The sequence below is a fragment of the Rhinatrema bivittatum genome, chromosome 8 (assembly GCF_901001135.1).
Source record: "Rhinatrema bivittatum chromosome 8, aRhiBiv1.1, whole genome shotgun sequence".
Lineage (NCBI taxonomy): Eukaryota > Metazoa > Chordata > Amphibia > Gymnophiona > Rhinatrematidae > Rhinatrema > Rhinatrema bivittatum.
In genome coordinates, this window is record NC_042622.1 from 83871600 (window position 1) to 83894721 (window position 23122).

General features: G+C 46.5%; 1 protein-coding gene across 2 annotated transcripts in view; it reads left to right on the forward strand.

Annotated features, from left to right (window-relative positions):
• Positions 1 to 23122, forward strand: part of GPR107 (G protein-coupled receptor 107) — a 271212-nt gene that overhangs the window by 234595 nt on the left and 13495 nt on the right. For both annotated transcript variants that reach the window (XM_029614537.1, XM_029614536.1), the window contains exons 16-17: positions 14830 to 14913; positions 15528 to 15649. In XM_029614537.1, the coding sequence (XP_029470397.1) occupies positions 14830 to 14913; positions 15528 to 15649 (206 nt within the window). The remainder of the gene's footprint in view (positions 1 to 14829; positions 14914 to 15527; positions 15650 to 23122) is intronic.

Genomic DNA, 23122 nt, shown 5'->3' on the forward strand with positions numbered 1-23122 from the left:
GTCACCGACAGCACCGGTGCGCTCCCCGATGCCAAATTCATCGGGTACGGAAACACCGTATCGAATTCCTCCTTCGGGAGTAGTCCCATCGATGCCGTGTCGTCCATCGCCACCAATACATTCCTCCGGGGCGATACGCACATCGGCTCCATCGATGCCTTCGATGCCCGCACCGATGCCTCCAAGGGTATTCTTGATGCCTCCGGTGATTCCTTCGGGATTTTCGGAGCCTCAGCCGGGACCTTCAGGTATCCAACCCCCTCGTGGTCCTCCAGGTCAACATACTGACCCTTATGACACCTGGGGTGATGATACTTCCACAGACACCGATGATTTACCTTCACCACCCTCTCCTGCTGAAAGCAGAAAGCGTTCTCCCCCTGAGGACCTCTCTTTCACAAATTTTGTGAAGGACATGTCGGAGTTGGTCCCTTTTCAGCTTCAATCGGAGCAAGATGACAGGCACCAAATGATGGAATTACTCCAATTTTTGGATGCCCCAAAAGTCATCACTTCCATACCAATTCATCAGGTTTTTCTAGACCTTCTTAAAAAGAATTGGGAAACTCCTGGATCTGTTGCTCCAGTAAATAAAAAGGCTGACTCTACTTACTTGGTACAGTCAGCACCTGGGTTTCAAAAACCACAGCTAGACCACCACTCAGTGGTGGTAGAATCCGCTCAAAAGAAAGCTAAAAGAATGAAGCCATACTCATCTATACCTCCTACCAAGGAGAGTAAGTTCTTAGATAGTATAGGCAGAAAAGTATACCAAGGAGCCATGCTCATTTCCAGGATAGCTTCTTATCAGCTATATATGACCCAATACAACAGGGTCATTTTTAAGCAGATACAAGAATTTTCAGATACCTTACCAGAACAATTCCAACAACACCTTCAAACCCTCGTACTTAAAGGGTTTGAAGCTGGAAAGCATGAGATAAGAACATCTTATGACATCTTCGATGCTTCCAATAGACTGTCTGCTACAGCCATCTCAGCAAGACGCTGGGCTTGGCTTAAGTCTTCTGACCTTCGCCCGGAAGTGCAGGACAGACTCTCTGACCTGCCCTGTTTAGGGGATAATTTGTTTGGTGAACAAATTCACCAAATAGTTGCTGAATTAAAGGATCATCACGAGACCCTTAAGCAGCTTTCATCCATTCCTTCTGACCTCCCTTCTAAACAACCTTTTAAGAGGGAGCTCAAAAGGTCATTCTTCCGTCCGCGGAAGTAATATCCCCCACACACCAAGTCTAGATCAACGAGGCCATATCAAAAGCCTCCGCCTCGTCAACCTAGAAAGCAAAACTCCACAACAGCTCCACAACCAGGCCCTGCGTCGGGGTTTTGACTTTTAATTGGAGAGCAGATGCCTAGTCCCTCTACCAAACATACCAGTAGGAGGTCGACTAAGCCACTTTGCAGAAAAATGGCATCGCATCACCACAGATCAATGGGTGCTAGCGATAATTGCACAAGGTTACCATCTAAACTTCCGAACTCTTCCTTCAGACTCTCCACCTCTGCAAGCGTGGAGACTTACCGACCACTCTGTTCTTCTAGAGCAGGAAGTTTCCCTTCTCCTCCAGTCAAACGCTATAGAACCCGTTCCTCTCTTACAACAAGGACTAGGGTTCTATTCCAGGTACTTTCTGATCCCAAAAAAGTCAGGAGGACTTCGACCAATCCTGGACCTACGGGCCCTCAACAAGTACCTTCACAGAGAGAAGTTCAAGATGGTAACCTTGGGCTCGCTTCTCCCTCTGCTGCAAAGAGAGGACTGGCTCTGCTCTCTAGACCTAAAAGATGCCTATACCCACATTGCGATAACTCAGGATCATCGCAAATACCTCCGATTTCTAGTAGGCCAAAACCACTATCAATACAGAGTGCTCCCTTTTGGCCTAGCATCAGCATCACGAGTTTTCACCAAATGTCTCGTAGTGGTTGCAGCGTTTCTCAGGAAGGCAGGCGTCCATGTCTACCCCTACTTGGACGATTGGTTGATCAGGGCCACAACCCAGCAATCCACTCAGTCTTCCCTGACCCTGACAATCCAAACTCTAATTTCTCTAGGATTTCTTGTCAACTACGAGAAATCCTCCTTACTCCCATCTCAAACCTTATCCTTCATTGGAGCAGACTTGGACACCTTACAGGCAAAGGCCTTTCTTCCTCTTCAACGAGTCCAAACCCTGGTGACCCTAGCTTGCCAGTTGCAGTCTCAACCCGCAGCAACAGCTCGCCAATTTCTCATTCTGCTGGGACACATGGCCTCCTCAGTTTATGTGACTCCAATGGCCCGTTTGGCCATGAGAGTCATGCAATGGACTCTAAAATCACAATGGATCCAAGCAATTCAGCCTCTGTCGACCATTGTTCGCATCACCGATGCGCTCCGTCTGTCTCTTGCCTGGTGGAAAAATCAATCCAACCTTCTACAGGGCTTGCCCTTTCACCCACCAGATCCTCAAATAATTCTCACCACCGACGCTTCCAACCTCGGCTGGGGAGCCCATGTCAACGGTCTACAAACTCAAGGATTCTGGTCTCTAGAGGAAGCCAAACACCAGATAAATTTCCTGGAGCTTCGAGCGATCCAATACGCTCTCAGGGCCTTTCAAGATTGCCTATCAAATCACATAATCTTGATTCAGACGGACAACCAGGTGGCCATGTGGTACATCAACAAGCAGGGAGGCACAGGCTCCTTCCTTCTCTGTCAGGAAACTGCGCAGATTTGGGCAGAAGCCCTCTCCCGTTCCATGTACCTCAGGGCCACCTATTTACCGGGAGTAGACAATGTGTTGGCAGATCGGCTGAGCCGTGTCTTCCAGCCGCACGAGTGGTCACTCAATCCCTTGGTAGCGACCTCTCTTTTCCACAAATGGGGTTATCCCCACATAGACCTCTTTGCGTCCCCTCAGAACTACAAAGTGGCCAATTACTGCTCTCTCATTCGGACACAGCACTCTCGGCCCAGGGATGCATTCTCCCTCCCGTGGTCAAAATGTCTGCTTTATGCATTCCCTCCACTTCCTCTTCTATCGAAGACTCTTGTGAAGCTACATCAGGACAAGGGAACTATGATCCTGATAGCACCGCACTGGCCACGCCAAGTGTGGTTTCCCATACTCCAGGATCTCTCCATCCGCAGACACATTCCCCTGGGAACGGACCCGCATCTGATCACTCAAAACGACGGATGCCTCCTCCATCCCAATCTCCAAGCATTGTCCCTGACAGCATGGATGTTGAAAGCCTTCCACAAGAAAGTCTTACTCTTACAAGTGGAAAAGGTATACATCATGGTGCACTTCGCAGTCCCTTGATCCCCTTTCCTGTCCAATTCCTAAATTTTTGGACTATCTTTGGCATCTGTCGGAATCAGGTCTAAAGACCTCTTCCATTAGGATGCATGTCAGTGCGGTAGCCGCCTTCCATAAAAGTATCGGGGGTGTCCCTATTTCAGTACAACCCCTTGTAACACACTTTCTTAAGTGCTTGCTTCATTTGAAGCCACCTTTACGTCCTCTGGCCCCATCTTGGGACCTTAACCTGGTTCTTGGTCGCCTTATGAAACCACCCTTTGAACCTCTTCACTCCTGTGACCTTAAATATCTCACATGGAAAGTGATATTTCTTCTAGCTATCACTTCAGCTCGCAGGGTTAGTGAGTTACAGGCCCTAGTTACCTACCCACCTTACACTAAACTCCTGCAGGACCGGGCGGTACTCCGCACTCGCCCTAAATTCTTACCTAAGGTAGTTTCGGAGTTTCATATTAATCAATCCATCATACTACCTATTTTCTTTCCCGGGCCCCACTCCAACTCCGGGGAACAGACTCTGCATACCCTCGACTGTAAACGTGCTCTAGCTTTCTATCTAGACTGCACAGTTGCCCATAGGAAAAGCACTCAATTATTCGTCTCTTTCCATCCTAACAAGTTAGGACAACCTGTGGGTAAGCAGGCTCTTTCCTCCTGGTTGGCGGACTGCATCTCTTTCTGCTATCAGCAAGCTGGTATTCCTTTTCAAGACCGTGTTAAGGCACACTCTGTGAGGGCCATGGCGACTTCAGTAGCACACCTTCGATCGGTGCCGCTTCCTGACATCTGCAGGGCTGCTACCTGGAGTTCTCTCCATACATTTGCAGCCCACTACTGTTTGGACAAAGCTGGAAGACAGGATTCCATCTTCGGCCAATCTGTCCTGCGTAACCTTTTTCCAGCATGACGTACCAACACCCTTCTGCCTACCCGGTGGGGTGAGGATGTCCTCTACCAAATTCCACCTCAGTTGTTGTGCCTGTTGCACGCCGTTGGGTACTTTTGGTGCATGTTCGGACATCCTCAGCTCGGTACTCACCCATTTGTGAGGACAACCATCCTGCTTGTCCTGTGAGAAAGCAAATGTTGCTTACCTGATGTAACAGGTGTTCTCACAGGACAGCAGGATGTTAGTACTCACGAAACCCGCCCGCCGCCCCGCGGTGTTGGGTTCGTTTTTCTTATTTTATTTTTAGGCACTGCCTGTAGCTTTGAAACAAGACTGAAGGGGGACCCCTGCTGGCTGCAGGGTTGGTGCCGTGCTGTGCATGCCCAGTAGGGGCCAGTCAAAGTTCTAGAAACTTTGACAGAAGTTTTCCGTGGTTGGGCTCCATCCTTGATGTCACCCATTTGTGAGGACTAACATCCTGCTGTCCTGTGAGAACACCTGTTACATCAGGTAAGCAACATTTGCTTTCTCCATACATCGATCAATTACCAGTTATCCATCAGCTCTTGTAAATGAGCTGTGTGAGATGGCACTGCTGTCACACTCCCTCTAGAGGCATCGAGTGATGGCGCCTGAACTAGATTAGACACCTCCAACAATTAGTGGTCCTTTACTTTGTATGAGGAGGACCTGGTGCAGCTTGGCTAAGAATGCACCCTGATCTTTATCTGGGGTGTACAGGTTTACTAAGGTATATTCTACCCCATCTACCATTATCTGCAGGGTAAGATATCTGCCCAGTGGGTCTCTTATTCAGGATTGGCATTCGAACACAAAGTGTTGTGCGAAGAGTATACATACTCCTGCATATTTAGCCACTTTGGAGCTTGGGTAAAGAATTGTTTGGGATAAGCATTGGATTTCATTAAGGATTCATGGCGTGCTTTTAAATGAGTTTCCTGTAGTAGTATATCATCAGCTTTCAGGGTCCCCATTTCTTTATAAAGCATATGTCTCTTTAAGAGGAGAATTGAGACCCTTGACATTAAATGATACTATTCAAAAAGAAGCCATGATAAATCTAAAGAGCCAACTCCCCTCCCATGATAACTAATATGGACACAGGTTACCTTCCCTTTCCCCCCACGAGTGGTAGGGAAAAATAGTAAAGCTAGCAAGCAAGAGTGCTCATACTCTGACAAGAAGGCGTAGCAGATATAGCATTCTAAAGACAGTTAAGTTCTCACCATTCACAGTGACTGCAGTGCATATGTGGAACACGATATCGGTCAAGCCTTGCCGAGTGAGTCTCCAATAATCAAGCAGCATTTCCAAAGTTAGGCATAAACATGGTCGATTAATACAATCCCCCACTTCCCCCTCCCATACAAAATTAAAGATCTGCAATCACCTCCCCGCAGATCTATTTCTCCCATCTGTATGGAGGAAATTACTATCTAACATTGAAGTCCCTGCTAGCCATGTAAATAAAACCTCAACAGGAGGTTTAGTCATAACTTCAAAACTAAGGATATCTTAAGTCTCGCATGTCTGTATATCTTGTTGAATATATAGTCTCTTCCCTTTCATAGAAGAAAATGAAAAAAAAGAGAAACAAAAAAAGACCAGTGAGGAGAGGAAAAAAAAAAAGAAAAGCCAAGTGCTTTCTTAGAGTCCATGAGTAGATTGAACGTAGACGGGTAGCCCATAACCTGGAGACGCCCTCTGCGTTAATGAGATTCACCCTGACTTTCGTCGGGGGTTCCAGTTTTCTCTCTCAGGGGACTTCCACAGCCTGTTGGTGTGAGTCTGAATTCCTTTTCAGTCTGCTGTTGCGGGTACTCGCCTTTTGCCATCTCGGGTGCTGGTCTTTGGGGGGAAATATTTTGGATCCAGGGCCTGATGTGGTTGTTGCAGTGAATCCTCTATCTTTTAAAATGGCCACAGCTTCCGCTACGGATTGCAGTTGGGAGGTCATCCCGTCCCAGGTGAAGGTTAGCCCAAATGGATGCAACCACCAATATTTTATATTCTCTCTGCGAAGGAATAGGGTCTCTTCTCTTAATTTCAACCGATTTCAGCATACACCGAAATGTCTTGGTTCTCCCACATGGGTCCGTGTTGGGGGACCCTTCTTAAATTCTGTGCTTGTCTAAGCAGTGGAGCTGCCGATGTAAAATGAAAAGAAACCTTTGATGAAAAGAATCTGAAGTTGAGGGGACTTATTGAATTACCTGCACTTCCCTCTGTTTGGTGTTGAATATTTGAAGTGCAGGCTTCTGCTCCTGCATTGTGTTGTTGGTTCTCCCACAACCATCTGGCTTGTTTTCTAGCCCCAGTGGCTATTTTTTCTTTCAGGGAGTAATCATGAAAACAAACAATATCGCGTGGCTGGTTGTTACCCGCAGGTCGCAGTGCTCGATGTGCCCTGTCCAATTTAATATCCGTATTGGGGCTTCCTTCAGCATTTCCATTAGGGTCTAATAAAGAGCTGCAGAAACGGCTAATTAAGGCATGGCATTCTGCATTTTCTGTTGATTCTGTAAAGCCTCAGAAACAGAGGTTTCCTGTCCTAGCTCTGTTTTCTAAATCTGCCAATTTGGCTCTCATGGATGCATTCTCATCCTGCAAGTCATTGCATGTCTCCTGGAGTTGTTTAGTAATCTCTGCCTGGCCGTTTAGACTAGTATCTGTCATCCACCATGTGTCCAAGTGATGCGATCTCCTCATGGAACTCCTATAGCATCTCATGTATTTCTTTTTTGTAGCTTTTTAGGTCTTGCCGCAGGCTGCAAAACCAGTCTCTGAACTCGGATCGAGTCGGGGCCTCCTCCGAGGCTAGATTAAATGCGTCATCCATCTCGCTCGCTTCCTGGGTCGGCCCCATGCTCACGCCATGCTCGTCTGCCTCTGGTTCTTGCTCACCTTGCTTGCGGTATGAGAAACAATGAAAATCCACTGATTTTCTTTTTGTAGCCATCCCAAGTAGTTTCGCGGACTCTCAACCCATTGTTGTGGAGAAGAGCAAGTATTTCTGACTCCTGCAAACTGTTAAAATTGTCAGCTAGCTAGGGTGCTCGTGATTAAAGTGATTTAAAGGCTTTAAAAAATGAATTGAAGTCTTTGTACATTGTGTGATACCGCTTAAAGGACCAGCAAAAAGGTATATGAAGTCCTTTCAGAATTCTGCACTAATAGAAAGTATGGCTTGAATGCACTTTGCAACATTAATAAATACAGAAGAAAATACATCTTTCTGTTCATCCAGTCCGATCAGTCCAGACTAGTGGGTTATGCTCACCAACCAGCAGATGGAGATGGAGATCAATAGGCTCACTGATGTTACTGCAAGGCTGAAAAAGAAAAATATTTTTCAGAGCTCCTGAGGTGAAAGATTAGTTCTCACTCCCTCAGTTGAGCATGAACCTTGCTATAGATTGAAGAATTTAGGGTAGAGAAAAATTCAGAAGCTTTAGTGGTGAAAGCTTGGTTCTCCCTCCTACCGTTGAGCAATTCAGGACCTGGGGAGGCTTCCAGGGGAACCTTGATAGTTTTCTCTGTTTCTCTTGCCCCCCTCTCCCTTTTTTCCTTAATTCCTTGTTGGATCCTCTTTTTTTTTCTCAGTTCAGTGCTGTGTCTTTAATGTTTTATGTGGATTAGGGCAGCTGATCAATATATATATCTAAAAGGCTACTGTCCTGCTGCCATGGCTTATCTCTGTTGAAGCAGCATTGGCCGATCCTCTCCCTCTGCTTTGCTGCTTCAACAGAGATAAGTCATGGCAGCAGGACAGTAGCCTTTTGGAACTTGGGAGCCCTGAATAAACTGCAGTTGGAGTGAGTGACTGGTTTTTGGAAGTTTTCTCACATGTTGAAAGGGGAAAATGGTGCCAACGGCTGTGTGTGTCAAAAACCCCACGCTGCACACTTCTTGAATGCTTTAGGAAGGTACAGATTTGGTGTGCTTTAAAGCTCTGCAAGGAGTGTACCATGGTTCAACAGGAATTCTGTAGCTGCAAATTTATGCTGGTGGGGGCTGGGGAGGTTGGAGGGCAGGGTGAAAACCTGGTAGATCAGAATTCTAATTTCTTCAGAGGCTCCAGCTGCCATATTATGGTAATGATGCAGCCCTCCTCTTAACCCTGAACAGCTAGTGCTAGTGCCACTGATCCTGCTTCTCCTGCGGTACAGATTTCTTCCTTACCCTGGGTTTTTATTTCTTAAGAATTATTTAAGGGCTTACAGGTGATCTGTTTGGGACACAATGCTGCTCCAGGAGCGGCCTCTGTTTCTCATTTGCTCTTGGGTTCTTGAGACTTTGGAGGCAGGAAGGAGGACAAGAGAAGGTGAGGAAAGGAGACTGGATGAAGATGCATTGTCAGTATCTGGGGATTCTCCAAGAACAAGCAGATAGTAGTCTTCACACATGGGTGACATCAGATGGAGCCTGATGCAGAAAAATTGTCAAAGGTTCTAGAAACTTTGACTAGGCACACTGAGCATGCTTAGTACCATGAGTCCATGTGGGGTCCCTCTTCAGTCTCGTCTCTTCTGCGGAGCTGTGAGCCTTGTGGTTGATTGAGCTCTTAAAAATTTTGGCTATTTGGCTTAGTGGAAATCTTCGTTTTGTGAGTTTTTTCTCTCTTCCATTGCCAGTTCCCACTCAGTGCCTTCCCATAGTAGCCCCAGTCAGTGTTTCTGACGTCTTCGGGTAAGTTTACTTTCGCGGTCAATTCCCCCCATGGTGGCGGTGCTTTGATGACCCCTGGTCATCAACGCCTGCCACCACCATTCCGTCCTTCGGCCCTTTTGTTTTGCTCAGTCATGGCCACGTCTGGTTTTCACTGATGCTTGTGGACCATGTCAATCACCGATTGCACGAAGTCTGCATCCTCTGCTGGGAGCATCGCATGACATCTGGGATTGCTGTTTGTGTGACCAGATGACCCTGAAGAGACTCCAGCTTCAACTTGACAAGATGGATCACCTCTTTGGGTCGAAGAAGTCTGATCCAAAGACGTTGGAATCAGTGGCATCTGCATCTAAGGCCATCTGAGCCACATTGATGGACAACTCTCCATCGACAGGACCGTGGATTCCATCAAGGCTGCCGGTAGATAGGGGTGCCGGAGATCGACCACTGTCTCCTCTGGATCGAGGAGACAAGTTCATCATCTTAGACCTCAGCACCAGGGAAAGACTGGCCGAGCATCATGGGAAGACCAAGAAGCATCAGTGCCCGTCTCCATTAATGCATGGTGCTGGGCAAGGGGATGCACCGGCTTTTGCTGCAGTGCTCCTGAAGCAACCCCACGTTGAGGAGCGCCAGTCTTCCATTGATGCCCGGGGTCAGCAACTGTCTCCACTGGTCCTGATGCCAGTCGCAGATCCCCCTCATGGGTCTGAAAAAGACCTGGCCAACCCTCCTTCCTCCCAGTCAGTGTTGGCATTGGCAATGTTGGAGGAGGAGCTGGAGTGTCGAGTCCAGCTTGAGGTGGAACGGGGCACTGCAGGACCACAGTTTTGTGGCACCAATGGTACCAGAGCTGGTACCGCCCATTCTCGTACTGCCTCTGGAAAAGCTCAATGTGCTCATCGGTGCCGTACCAACCTAATGAGTGTTTTCTGGGCCAGCACCAGTGCCTGGCAGGGCACCAGAGCTGCCTCCTACTGATGCGGTGGTCATCGCTGGTTCCTTCGAGGAGAAAGCTTCACCGAGGCTGGTGGGATTGCCGAGGCCTATAGCCTTCTGTCCAGTTTCATCTCTGCTTGTACCTCTGGACATTGGCCAAGCTCCTAGGGCCCCATCCCCTGTCACATACAATGAGGATGAGGATCCCTATGACCCCTGGGGGGATGATCAGATGGAGTCTTCCTCCGAGAATTCACTGGTCTCCCATCAGACCCTTCTCCTCCAGAGGAGCAAAGGAAGTCTCCGCCTGAGAACTTTAACCTTCACAGATTTTGTGAGGTTGATAACAAAGGCCATCCCATTCCAGCTGTTGACAGAGGAGGATGCCAAGCACAAGATGCTTGAAATCCTTCAATTTATAGAGGCTTCTAAGGAGATTGTGGCGGTCCCAGTACACAAGATCATTTTGGAGTTGCTGCTGCGAATTTGGGAATTCCCACTCACAATGTCTGTCAATAAGAAGACGGTTGGGGTTTACCTTGTCGAGAAGGCTGTCAGATTCGATAAGCATTCCACCAGTCGGTGGTCGAATCCACCCTCAAGAAGGCCAAGCATTCTCAGACCCACTCTTCAGCCCCCCCAGAAAAGAACTACAGAGTGATGGACGCTCTTGGGAGGAAGGTGTTCCAAGGCACCATGCTTATTGCCTGCATTGCTATCTACCAGCTCGACATGAACCAATATTCGCGGGACATCTGGATGCAGGTGCAGGAGGTAGCTGAGCAGCTGCCTCAACAGTATCAAGACACTCATGTTGCTGGTGTGCAAGAGTTTGGGCTATGGAAAACACAAGGTCTGTGTGGTCTTCGATGTTTGAGACTGTATTGAGAGTCTCTGCAGCGGGAATCATCGCCCACAGAATGGCATGGCTGCGGGTCTTGGATATTCAACCGGAGGTACAGGAACGACTCGCTGATGAGCCATGTATGGGAGAGAATCTCTTTGGAGATAAGGTGACGGAAGCTGTGGTCCAACTTCTGGACAATCATAAGACCCTCCAGCAACTCTCCGCCAGGTTCCAGACCTGTCCTCCTCTTCTAGGAGGCCGTCGAAGCAGGGGCCAAGGAAGTCCTTCTTTCGCCAAAGAAAGTACTATCCACCACCCCCTTAATCCCATCCTCCTCGGAGCTCTCCCGGCCGTCCCAGGCAGCAGAAAGCTTCCAAGCCCCAGCTGCCTCCTCAGTCAAACCCAGGGACAGGGTTTTGACTGGGCTACAGGGAATATCAGCCAGTTGCCCATACCTGGGGCAATGGATCCTCCAGTTGGGGGCAGCTGTGTTTTTTCATGAACCAGTGGCTTAGTGTAACCTCGGACCACTGGATTCTGACCGTTGTCCGTCAGGAGTACCATTTAAATCTATTGGGTGTCCCACCAAACTGCCCCCTGTGCCTGTATTGGGAGCCGATAGTGCATCAGGAAGTACTGGTAGCGGAACTCTCCTCCCTCTTAACGGCCAGAGCGGTCGATCCCGTTCCACCACGGCAGAGAGGGCAGGGATTTTACTCCATGTATGTCCTGATTCCAAAGAGAACAGGAGGACTTCATCCCGTCCTAGATCTGAGGGCCTTGAACAAATTTCTAAAAAGAGAAAAAGTTCAAGATGGTTTTCCTGGTCACCTTGATTCCCCTTTTGCAAAAAGGGGACTGGTTATGCTCCCTCAACCTACAGAACGCATACATCCACATTGAGATCTTCCATGGTCACAGGAAGGTATGTCTGGTTTGTAGTGGACAAACAGCACTTCTAGTACTGGGTATTGCCTTTTGGGCTTGCGTCTGCCCAATGGGTATTCATAAAATACCTGGCTGTGGCGGCAGCATACCTCCACAGCCTGGGAGTTCATGTTTTTCCCTATCTGGATGATTGACTGGTCAAGAGTACATCTCAGGCTGGAGCAGCTAGGTCTAATGCATGTGATCATTGGGGTGCTGAAGTCACTAGAGTTCGTTCTCAATTACCCAAAGTCCCATCTCAGACTGTCACCTCAATTGTACTTCATCTGAACCTTTCTGCCATGCCAGAGGGCTGTCACAATTGCAGCCATGGCGGCAGAAGTTCAACAGAGCCAACAAGTATCGGCTTGGCACATGTTGAGGTTGTTGGGTCTCATGACCGTGACTGCCCATGTTACTCCCTTGGCACGATTACACATGTGCAGAACCCAATGGACCCTGAAGTCTCAGTAGTGGCAAGCCACACAGAGCCTCCAAGTTCGCATCCCAATCATCCCATCTTGGTGGTGGGTACTTTCCAATCTGAAACAGGGAATATCCTATTGGAGTCTTCCCACTCAAATTGTGTTATCCATGGATGCATCTACCCTGGGGGAGGAGCACATGTGGATGGGCTCAGCACCCAGGGCTTATGGTTCCTCAAGAACGTTCATGTCAAATCAACTTTCTGGAGCTCCAGGTGATTGGGTACATGATATGGGCTTTCACAGATCGGCTGCCAACAAAGTTTTCCTGATCTAGACCAACAACCAAATAGCAATGTGGTATGTAAACGAGCAGAACGGCACAGGATCATACATCCTGGTCAGGAAGCGGTCCAGATCTGGTCGTGGGCCCTGTCCCACTGGATGGTGCTCAGGGCCATGTACCTGACCGGGATGGAGAACATGGAAGTGGACAGGCTGAGTCGAGCCATCAGACCCTCACACATGGTCTGTGGACCAGGAGGTAACGAATCGGATATTCCACCTCTGGGGGATCCCAGATGTAGATCTGTTCACGTTCTCCTACACCAGGAAGGTGCCTCAGTTCTGTTTGAAGCACAGGACAAACTGCAAACCAGCCTCAGATGCCCTCGCCTGCCATGGGGGCACATGCATATCCTCTAATTCCCTTAGTGACGAAGATTCTCTTGAAGCTTCGTGAGAACTGAGGGATTATGATTCTCATAGTCCCTCATTGTCCGAGACAGTTCTGGTTTCCACTCCTTCAGGAGTTGTCCATCCAGAGACCGATAAATCTTGGGACTTACCCAGATCTCATCACTCAAGATCAGGGCAGGCTGCAGCATCCCAACCTCCAGGCCCTGTCACTTAGAGCCTGGATGTTGAGAGGTTAATTCTGCAGCCGCTCAATCTTTTGGAAGATGTGTCTCGGGACCTGAAGATTTTTAGAAAGCCTACCATTAAAGTCCTACGGAATGAAGTGGAAGAGGTTTCCATATAGTGTGAGCAGAAGGGCCTAAATCCTTTCTCCTGCCCCACACAAAAACTGCTTGATTACCTTCTACACCATTCGGAGGCTTTTTCCTCATCTTCTATATATTCCTTCCCTTCACATCTGAATCTCACAATGCTACTTTTGCACTTCCTTCTATCACTACTATACCAAAAAAAAAAAAAGCCATGTCCCACTGTTTTACAGTATTTGCTATTTTTTTCTTCCATTTGAGATTTTGCATGCCTGATTACCCTCCCTGCTTTTCTTAGCTTTTTCAGATATTGTCGCCTGTCTTCTCTTTTTGCAGTCTTTGTAGTTTATGAATGCTAACCTTTTCTGCCTTATCTTTTCAGCTACTTCTTTAGAAAAGTATAGTGGCCTTTTTCCCCTCTTACTCCTTGAAGTGCTCCCCCCATTTTAACAGTTAGTTTTCCTGAAGTCTTAGGACCCTCGCCTTTGAATGAACCTTCATCCCCTGTATTCTAACACTAAACTACATCATCTGGTGTTCACTGGATCCCAGATGATTTGTATGGTCCCTTTTCTGCCGAAGATAGTCTCTGATTTTCATTTATATTTGTCTATTTCCTTGCCTTTATTTAGCAAGCAGGCGGATTCCGAAGAGGAAGACTTCTTCATTCCTTGAATATCAGATTAGTTTTAAGGTATCTCAAAGAAACTAATGCATTCAGGAAGTCAGATCATCTTTTCAGTTTCTCCAAGGGAGTGCTGAAGTGTGAAAGGGCCACTAGAGGTACATTGGATAAGGGAGGTGATTACGGCAGCCTGTGTAGATTCCGGTGCTCCTTTACCTAAGCAGATAAGGGCTCATTCCACAAGACCCCAGATTATTTCTTGGGCTGAGTGGAGATTGGTAAGTTGTTCTTCCTTATGTACTTTTACTATGCATTACTGCTTAGATGTTAGGGAAGAGGCCTCCTTTACCTTGGCGGTTTTGTGAGCGGCTTGGGTAGTGTCCCGCCCTATTAGGGGGAGTAGCTTGGGTCGATCCCACTGGTCTGGACTGGTCTGAATTTATGAAGAGGAAGGTGACATTACTTCTTACCTGACAATTTCCTTTCCCTGAGTCCAATCAGTCCAGTCTAGGACCTTCCTTATGCTGCCAAACGTTTATTTCTTTCTAAAGATTTAAAAAAAAAAAAAATAATAATAATTATATAATGGAGGGAAAAGTTAAAGGAGGATGGGGTTAATAACCTCTCATTTCTTCGCTGCATTGCAGGTAAGTGGTTCCCTTTTTTCTTCAATACTTAATGGTTCCTCTGAAAGTCCTAGTTTAAAAATAAATTCTGTCTTTTGGTTCAGTTGTATTGTTGATTATTGAAATTGTTAACTTGTTTCAGAAATACTGGCAGGCTGGTGTCAGCACAGATGCATATAAGTAGGGACATCAGCAAGCCTGTTAATTAATCTCTGTCTCATCTGCTGGTCAGTGAGCATAACCCACTGGTCAACTGTAATTGCCTGAAATTTCTTCATCATTTTTCATAACTTTCCACAAAATATAGATCTAGTGTAAAAAAAAAAAAAAAGAGAATTCTTGCACTACCGTATGCATTTGCAGGGCCCCTTCCACCTTACTGCATGCCCAGAGTGCTCACGCACATGCAGGGCTCCTCCTGCCATGCTATATAACGTCCATGCTCTGATTTCAAGGTGGCAGCTGAGTTATCACAGTTCTGACTTTGTGTTTTATTAATCTGTTTGCTCCTGTGTAGATTGTGTGTTACATTTACTTCACTCGCATCATTGCCATCCTTATCAAGCTTGCGGTCCCTTTTCAGTGGAAGTGGCTGTACCAGGTATGTTTGGTCCCGGTGTATGAAGGGAGTGAATAAGTAAATGCCCCGGCAAAGAATATTTTCAGGGAAGTCATTGCAAGTGCACATTAATTAATGCATTCACTGCAGCTGTAGCTTGGCATGTCCTACAACTCTGATCAGGGTCACTAAATCCATTGTTCAGTTTACTCCAATGTGGTTAAAGCTACAATGATGATTACAGAGAGAGAGAAGAGTCCCAAGGAGGTGTTACAAGGATAGGCGAGGGGAAGGGCCCAAAGGAGATGTTACAAAGGCATGTGGAGGGGAGGACCCAAAAGAGGTGTTATGGGGATGGGTGTAAAAAAAAAAAAAGAGGGAAAAGGTTTGGAAGTATTGGGGATGGGTGGGACCAAAACGGCTGCAGATCTTTATCCAGAGTCCAAGGCTTGTAAGGTAGGAGAAAGCAAAAATATATATGGAATATCTTAGAGCATACAAATGTGTTCATTCCTATGGTCTGAGCTTGTGCATTTATTTACATATGTATTGGTGTACATTTTATCATCGTATGTGCTGTGTATGTAGATATTGGAATACAAGTGTATATTCCAGAATGTTGAATTTTGATTGTATTTTCTTTTGGAAACCCTCAGCTTTTGGATGAAATGGCTACTCTGATATTCTTTGTCCTGACTGGGTACAAGTTCCGCCCTGCATCAGATAACCCCTACCTGCAGCTGTCACAGGATGATGATGACTTAGAGATGGAAGCAGTGTGAGTAGAAAGAATAAAAATATGAATATAAGAAAATAAGGCGTGCTGTGCTGGGACAAGACCACTGGTCCATAGAGCCAGCATCCAGTTTCTTTGGTCAAATTTTTTTTAAACCCATCTATATTAATTTTGATCAAGTTCTCTGGCAAGAAATTCCACAGCTTAATTATGCATTGACTGAAAAATTGCAGTTTGTTACTAGTTTGATGGAATGACTCCTATTCCTTGTGCTGTCTAAAAGTAAATAACGTTCCCTATTTATCTGTTCCACCTCACTCATGATTATATAAATCTCTATCACATCTCCTCTGTAATCTGCAAGCTGAAGATCCCTAATCTGTGTAGCCTTTCTTAATAGGGGAGCCGTTCCATCCCTTTTATCATTTATGTTGCCATTCTCTATACATTTTCTAGTTCTGCTCTGCCTTTTTTTGAGTTGGAGCCACCAGAAATGCACACAATACTCCAAGATGTTGCACTATGGAATAATAGAGGTGGTATGATATTTTCAGTTGTAAACTCTGTTCCTTTCTGAATAATTCTTAAAAGTATTTGCTTTATTGAATACTGCTGCACACTAAGCTGAGGATTCAATGTATTGTCCACTGTGACTTCAAGGTCCTTTTCCTGAGTGGCAATTACTAATGTGGAACCCAGCTTTATGTATATATAGTTAGGATTATTTTTCCCTGTATACATTACTTTGAATTTTATTGTAATCCACAATGAACAATTGGATATTTGTGGAATAGAAGATTACATAAATAAAATTAAATTTTATCAGTTTAGATACCCAGTTACCAATTCACAATAGAACAGTGCTTCCTATCCCATGACTCAAATTCCTGAATAGTGAATCATGAGGGACTTTATGAAATGCCTTCTGAAAATCTAGGTAAAATATATCGATCGGTTTGCCCTTTTCCATATATTTATTTACACCTTCAAAGAATTCTAGTAGATTAAGAACATAAGTTGCAATACTGTGTCAGACCGAGGGTCCATGAAGCCCAGCATCCTGTTTCCAACAATGGCCAATCCTGGAACAAGTGCCTGGCAAGTATCCAAACATTAAATAGATTCCATGCTGATAATAGCAGTAGCTGTTCCCCAAGTCAACTTGATTAGCAGCAGTTTATGGACTTCTTTTCCAGGAACTTGACCAAACCTTTTTTAAACCCAGCTACACTAACTGCCGTAACCACATCTTATGGCAACAGATTCCAGAGCTTAATTGTTTTAAATGTGCTAATTGCTAACTTCATGGGATGCCACCTAGTCCTTCTATTATCTGAAAGAGTAAATAACAGATTCACATTTACCCGTTCTAGTCAGGTCATGATTTTATAGACCTCTATCATAATCCCCCCTTCAGCCATCTCTTCTCCAACCTGAACAGTCCTAACTTCTTTAGCCTTTCCTCTTTAGGAAGCCATTCCATCGCCCGTCTCTGTACCTTCTGCCTCGCAACCAGATCTTTTTTGAGATGAGACGACCAGAATTGCACACAGTACTTAAGGTGCAGTCTCACCAGGGAGCGATACAGGAGTATTATGATATTCTCCATTCTATTCACCATTCCTTCCTAATAATTCCTAATATTCTGTTTCCTTTTTTGATCGCCGCAGCACACTGAGCCAACGATTTCAATGGATTATCCACTATGACACCTAGATCTCTTTCCTGGGTGGTAGCTCCCAATATGGAACCAAACATTATGTAACTACAGCATGGGATATTTTTCCCTATATACATCACCTTGCACTTGTCCACATTAAATTTCATCTGCCATTTGGATGCCCAATCTTCCAGTCATCACAAGGACCTCCTGCAATTTATCACAATCCGCCTGTGATTTAATTACTCTGAATAATTTTGTGTCATCTGTAGATTTGATCACCTCCCTCGTCATATCCCTTTCCAGATCATTTATAAATATATTGAAAAGCACCGGTCCAGGGTGGGGGTGTGGGGATGATGTCGCCATGAGAAGTTGCTCTTCTGTCCAGCTCCCTTGAAGCCAGTGGCGTTTTTATATTTTTTCATTAGTTTTATGTCCGAGCTGGGGTTTTTTTTTTTAGGCAACTTCTGTAGGTGATCATGTGGACACTTAGACAGCAGTTTTCACAGCTCAGATGACTGGCTGCACAAAAAAAGTCTGCGCCAAGAAAAGTTGCAGCAGCGATGACAAGATGGCACAGGAGGCCGGCTCAATGATGTGTGAACTGTCTGATGCTGTGCTACAGGATCTCCCTCTTGCCGTGTTCACTGCATTAATTGGCCAGCTGCAAAAAATACAGGCCTCAGTTCACAAGCTGAGGGATAAAGTCAATGCTTTTAACACCACCATCAGCAGTATGCAAAATAAATTGTGGGAACATGACGACCACATGCTCTCACTGGAGGCCGCGACTGGGGAGCCGTGGGAGAAAAATAAAGCTTTGGAGACTAAGCTGGACAAACTGGAGAATCATAGTAGGCACAATAATCTTAAGGATCCTGGGGGTTCCAGAGCACATTCAGGGGAAAGCCTTCAGTTTTGCGAAAAATGTCTCCCTGTGGCGCTTCAGGTAAATTCGGAGGTCAGACCAATTCTGACATCTGTCCTGTTCAGTGGAACAAAAAGGGGAAATAAGACTTCCAAGGGCACTATTTGCATGATGATTGAAGGAGACAATAGCTTCGGCTTACATCTGTAAGGGCTGGTAGGTGCTAGAGGGGTTGAGAGCGCATTCTGCTAGGGCGTGGGCAACGTCTTCGGCAGGGTGGCAGCTGCTTTTTCCGCAGGTTTGTTGAGTGGCGACATGGTCTTCTCTTCACACTTTTACCAGACATTACCACTTAGATGTGCAGGTGCCAGAAGAGGTGACTTTCAGGGAAAGCGTGTTGTGCGCGGGTCTTTCGGGATCCTGCCCAGAATAGAGGGGCTTGGGTACATCCCACTTGTCTGGACTGATCCGGGGTACAAACAGGAAAGGAAAATTGGTTCTTCCCTGTACATACCCGGATCAGTCCAGACTCCTGGGTTTTGCCCCCCCCTCTAGCAGATAGAGACAGAGAAGTTTACAAAACAAACCCCGCCTTATACAGGATGGTGCCACCTACAGTCCGGCAGTATTTCTCTGTCTCTAGCAGATGGTGGAGGTTGAGATTACACAGTTAGAAAAGCATATTTTAGCCTAAACCCACAGGGTTTTCTGAAGGAGTGTGGTGGCTTCCCAGGGGGTTGCCAGCTCCTGAGGGGACCATCCCCCCTGGTTTCATAGGCAGCTGCAGCTAAGGGCTGAGAGCTATGTTGCTGGGTGTATGCAGCACTGGGGTGATACCGAGGAGCCCGGCTCACTCACTCACCCCAGATGGTCCAGGAACCGCGACAGACCGGGCAAGTAAAGCTTGATTAAAAAAAAAAAAAGTTTTGTTTGTTGCTTGTCTCTTGGTCTCGGCTACTCCTCGCAGTCTAGGTGGGGCTTTAATCGCCGTTTGGGCCTCTGGGGTGGATGCAGTGTTCGCGGGTTCTTTCAGGCAGGTTTTTCCGGTTTGTCTCCCGCTGTTCTGCTGCAGAGGTCGCCTTGTCGCGTGGGCAGTTCGACACGCGCGCACACCCCTGCAGTGAGGGATTGTGCCCAGTCTGTTTCTCGGGGAGAGAGAGAGCTTCCACGGCCCCAGGGAGGGTAGTTGGGCGCATTCAGACCGTCATCGGAGAGTTTTGGGGGCTAGAGTCTCCTTCGGGTCCGTTCCTGTTGAGCGCGGGAACAGACGCCATTTTGAAAGTTTTCGCACTGGCAACGAGGAAAGAGATGCAGTCAGCGGCAGGGGAGGGGAATCTTCCACCGCCATTATCTCCTCATCCTGCGGCTTCTGAGGGGGGCAAATCGCTGGGAATGGCAGGAGAAGCTGTGGAGGATGGCCCTGAGGGGGTCTCAGATGATGCATCTTCCTCCTTCCTAGTCTTCAGATTTTGTGCCTTGCTGCACCAGGCTTTTGAAGCCAGATATTTATAAAAATATATATATATTTTTTTTGACTAATATTAACAGCGTCTAATGCTAGTGTGATTCAGCCACTTGTTAAGCACAATAAGACACATAATAGTGCTGGCTCCGACAGGGGGGGGGGGGGGCGCCATCCCTTAAGATAGGTGGCGCCTCAGACAGCGTCCGTCGTCGTTAATGGAGTCAGACCAGGATGGTTCAGGCCTATTATCCCAGCCTCCGAGGGGGGTCAAAGGGAATCTAGATCAGCCACAGGGGACTGTGCGGGGATCTCATACTGTGGTAAAAGAAGACCCGACGGTGGCTCGGCTCTTCAGAAGAGATCTGGTTCCCCTTATCCCCGTGATTTTGGGGGGCATCAGGTATTGAGTCATCCCCCTGGAAGAGTCCAGGTTGGGGGCCATGGATTTGGTGTTTTTTTGGCCTGAGGGGGCCTCCCTTCTTCCTTTCCATTTCTTTTTTTCTGTCACATGCTTGTAGTTTCGAGACTGGGTCTCCCCTGATTTGGGTTTAAATAGTCCCAAAGCTTGGATAGACTATATCCTCGGCCAGGGGCAGCTGCACTTAGAGACCTACAGGACAGGAAGTTGGAGTGCAGCTTAAGTGATTTTTTGAGGCTTCAGCTCAGGGAGCTCGAGCATCTATCTGCAGCAACTTGGCATTGCGTGTGGGCCTCCACTGGGTTCGCCATTTACACGCCAACGCTGTCTATGGTTTTCAGCGGTGTCAGTCCGTAGATTTCTCTGGTTGAGGACCTGGTCGGCGGATCTCTCCTCCATGGCACAGCTGGGCTCCCTATCCTTCAAAAGGAAGTTGCTGTTGGAAAGGACCTTGAAAATGTGATCCAATCTCTGGGGGAGAATAAGGGACATTGATTGCCGATGGACAGACCGAAGTTAAGGGGCTCCTTCTCATTCCAGGCCAGATATCGAGGGAATCGAAGTTTTCAGCCACCTAGAGCTCCCAGTTCTATTTTTCGGCAGGCACCAAGTAGACAACAGTCCTGGTTCCAGTCTTATCGTGACCGCCGCGTCGACAGACCTGGTAATGCCCAGGCGAATTCCAGAGACAAGTCTTCACAATGAAGGGGCGCCGGTCCATTCTTCGGTGCCTGCGGTAGCGGGCACACTGTCCCTGTTTTTTGAGGAATGGGCCAAGATAACCACGGATCAGTGGGCGCTTACCAGGATAAGTCAAGGCTACGCCTTAGATTTTACACAGCGCCCTCGGGTTCGAGTTTTCATCTCCCCCTGCGGTTGCGACTCCTCCAAGTGACAAGTGGTCCAGGAATCCTTGCAGCACCGGGTCCACCTGAGAGCCATTGTCCCAGTGCCTCCAGAGGTAAGACAGACAGGTCGTTACTACCTTTACTTCGTGGGGCCAAGGAAAAGAGGGATCTTTTCGGCCCATTCTGGATCTCAAAAGAGTAATCCTGTGTCTCAGAGGGCCATGGTTTCGCATGGAGACTCTAAGAACATAAGAAATTACCATGCTGGGTCAGACCAAGGGTCCATCAAGCCCAGCATCCTGTTTCCAACAGAGGCCAAACCAGGCCACAAGAACCTGGCAATTACCCAAACACTAAGAAGATCCCATGCTACTGATGCAATTAATATTCCAACAAAAACATATAGGGGATTAATTGCTCGGTGATAATCTTGTACGGAGGTAGTTCTATGAGGGTAACCAATTTATGGTTATCCTCTTGTGTACCCCCGTCTATTATTCTTTTATTAATTTTTATTTAATTTACCAACATCTTTTGCTTTTTGTAATTTTCAGTTTTTCTTAAAATCCCTTCTCCCCTGCTGCTTTTCCGCCCCACTAATGTTTTATTGCATACTTATCGGGACGTCGCCTCTATAATATCTCATGGGCGCGGAGCTGCTCGTCGAGCAGCTCCGCGCCCATGAGATATTATAGAGGCGACGTCGAGCAGCTCCGCGACGTCGAGCAGCTCCGCGCCCGTCGAGCAGCTCCGCGCCCATGAGATATTATAGAGGCGACGTCCCGATAAGTATGCAATAAAACATTAGTGGGGCGGAAAAGCAGCAGGGGAGAAGGGATTTTAAGAAAAACTGAAAATTACAAAAAGCAAAAGATGTTGGTAAATTAAATAAAAATTAATAAAAGAATAATAGATGGGGGTACACAAGAGGATAACCATAAATTGGTTACCCTCATAGAACTACCTCCGTACAAGATTATCACCGAGCAATTAATCCCCTATATGTTTTTGTTGGAATATTATTGAAAAGGGGAAGAGGTTGGTTAGTGACTGATGCAATTAATAGCAGTGGCTTTTCCCTAAGTGTTTATTTATTTATTTAAGGTTTTTATATACCAGCATTCATGATAAAATCACATCATGCTGGTTTACATTAAAACAGTGGTGCATAAAAAGAAAAAACAAACTGGAACTGTAGAGCGGAAGAAAGCAGTTACAAAAAACAGGGATGCTTAAACTGGGAGAGGAAGGAAAAAGAAAAGGTTAATAGCATTTTAAATATTTACAACGAACAGTTAAATGAGCTGATTGTGTTATAGAACTTGAAATTGAGGGACATTAGCTGGAGTCCGGGAAAGCTTGTTTAAAGAGCCAAGTCTTAAGTCTCTTCCTGAAGGTTGGGAGGCAGGGTTCCTGTCTTAGGTCTGAGGGGATGGAATTCCATAAAGGGGGACCGGCGGTAGAGAGGGCCCGATCTCTCAAGGTAATATGTCTAGTGGCTTTGGTTGGAGGAACCTGGAGTGAACCTCTATATGCGTCTCTGGTAGGTCTTGAAGAATTGTGTAAGAGGAGAGGTATTTGCAGGTCGATAGAAGTATGTTGATGAATGATTTTGTAGATAACTGAGATGGATTTGTAGAGAATTCTGAAGTGCACTGGCAGCCAATGAAGGCTTTTTAGGATAGGGGAGATGTGATCTCTTCTTCTGGTGTTTGTTAATATTCGTGCTGCCGCATTTTGTACCATCTGAAGCGGTTTGGTATAGGAGGAAGGGAGACCTAGTAGGATAGAATTGCAATAGTCTAACTTTGAGAAAACTATTGCCTGAAGGATTGTTCTAAAGTCCTGCAAGTGAAAGAGAGGTCTTATCCATTTCAAGAATTGGAGTTTGTAAAAACAGTCTTTGGTAGTTTTGTTGATAGAAGCTTTCAAATTCATCCGATTGTCAATTAAAACTCCAAGGTCTCTCAGTTGCGTGGATTGTGGGTTGCCAGGGTGAGTGGAAGTGATGTTACTGTTCTCGGGAGAGATGAGCAGGAGTTTGGTTTTGGAGGAATTTAATACTAGGTTTAGACTAGTGAGGAGGTGTTTGATTTGTTGGTGGCAGTTTTCCCAGTGATCTAGTGTTTTCGAGTATGTGTCTTTAACAGGGATTATTATCTGAATATCGTCCGCATATAGAAAATGTTTTAGATTGAGGCTGGAGAGGAGCTGGCATAGCGGTAAGAGATAGATGTTAAAGAGCATAGGGGA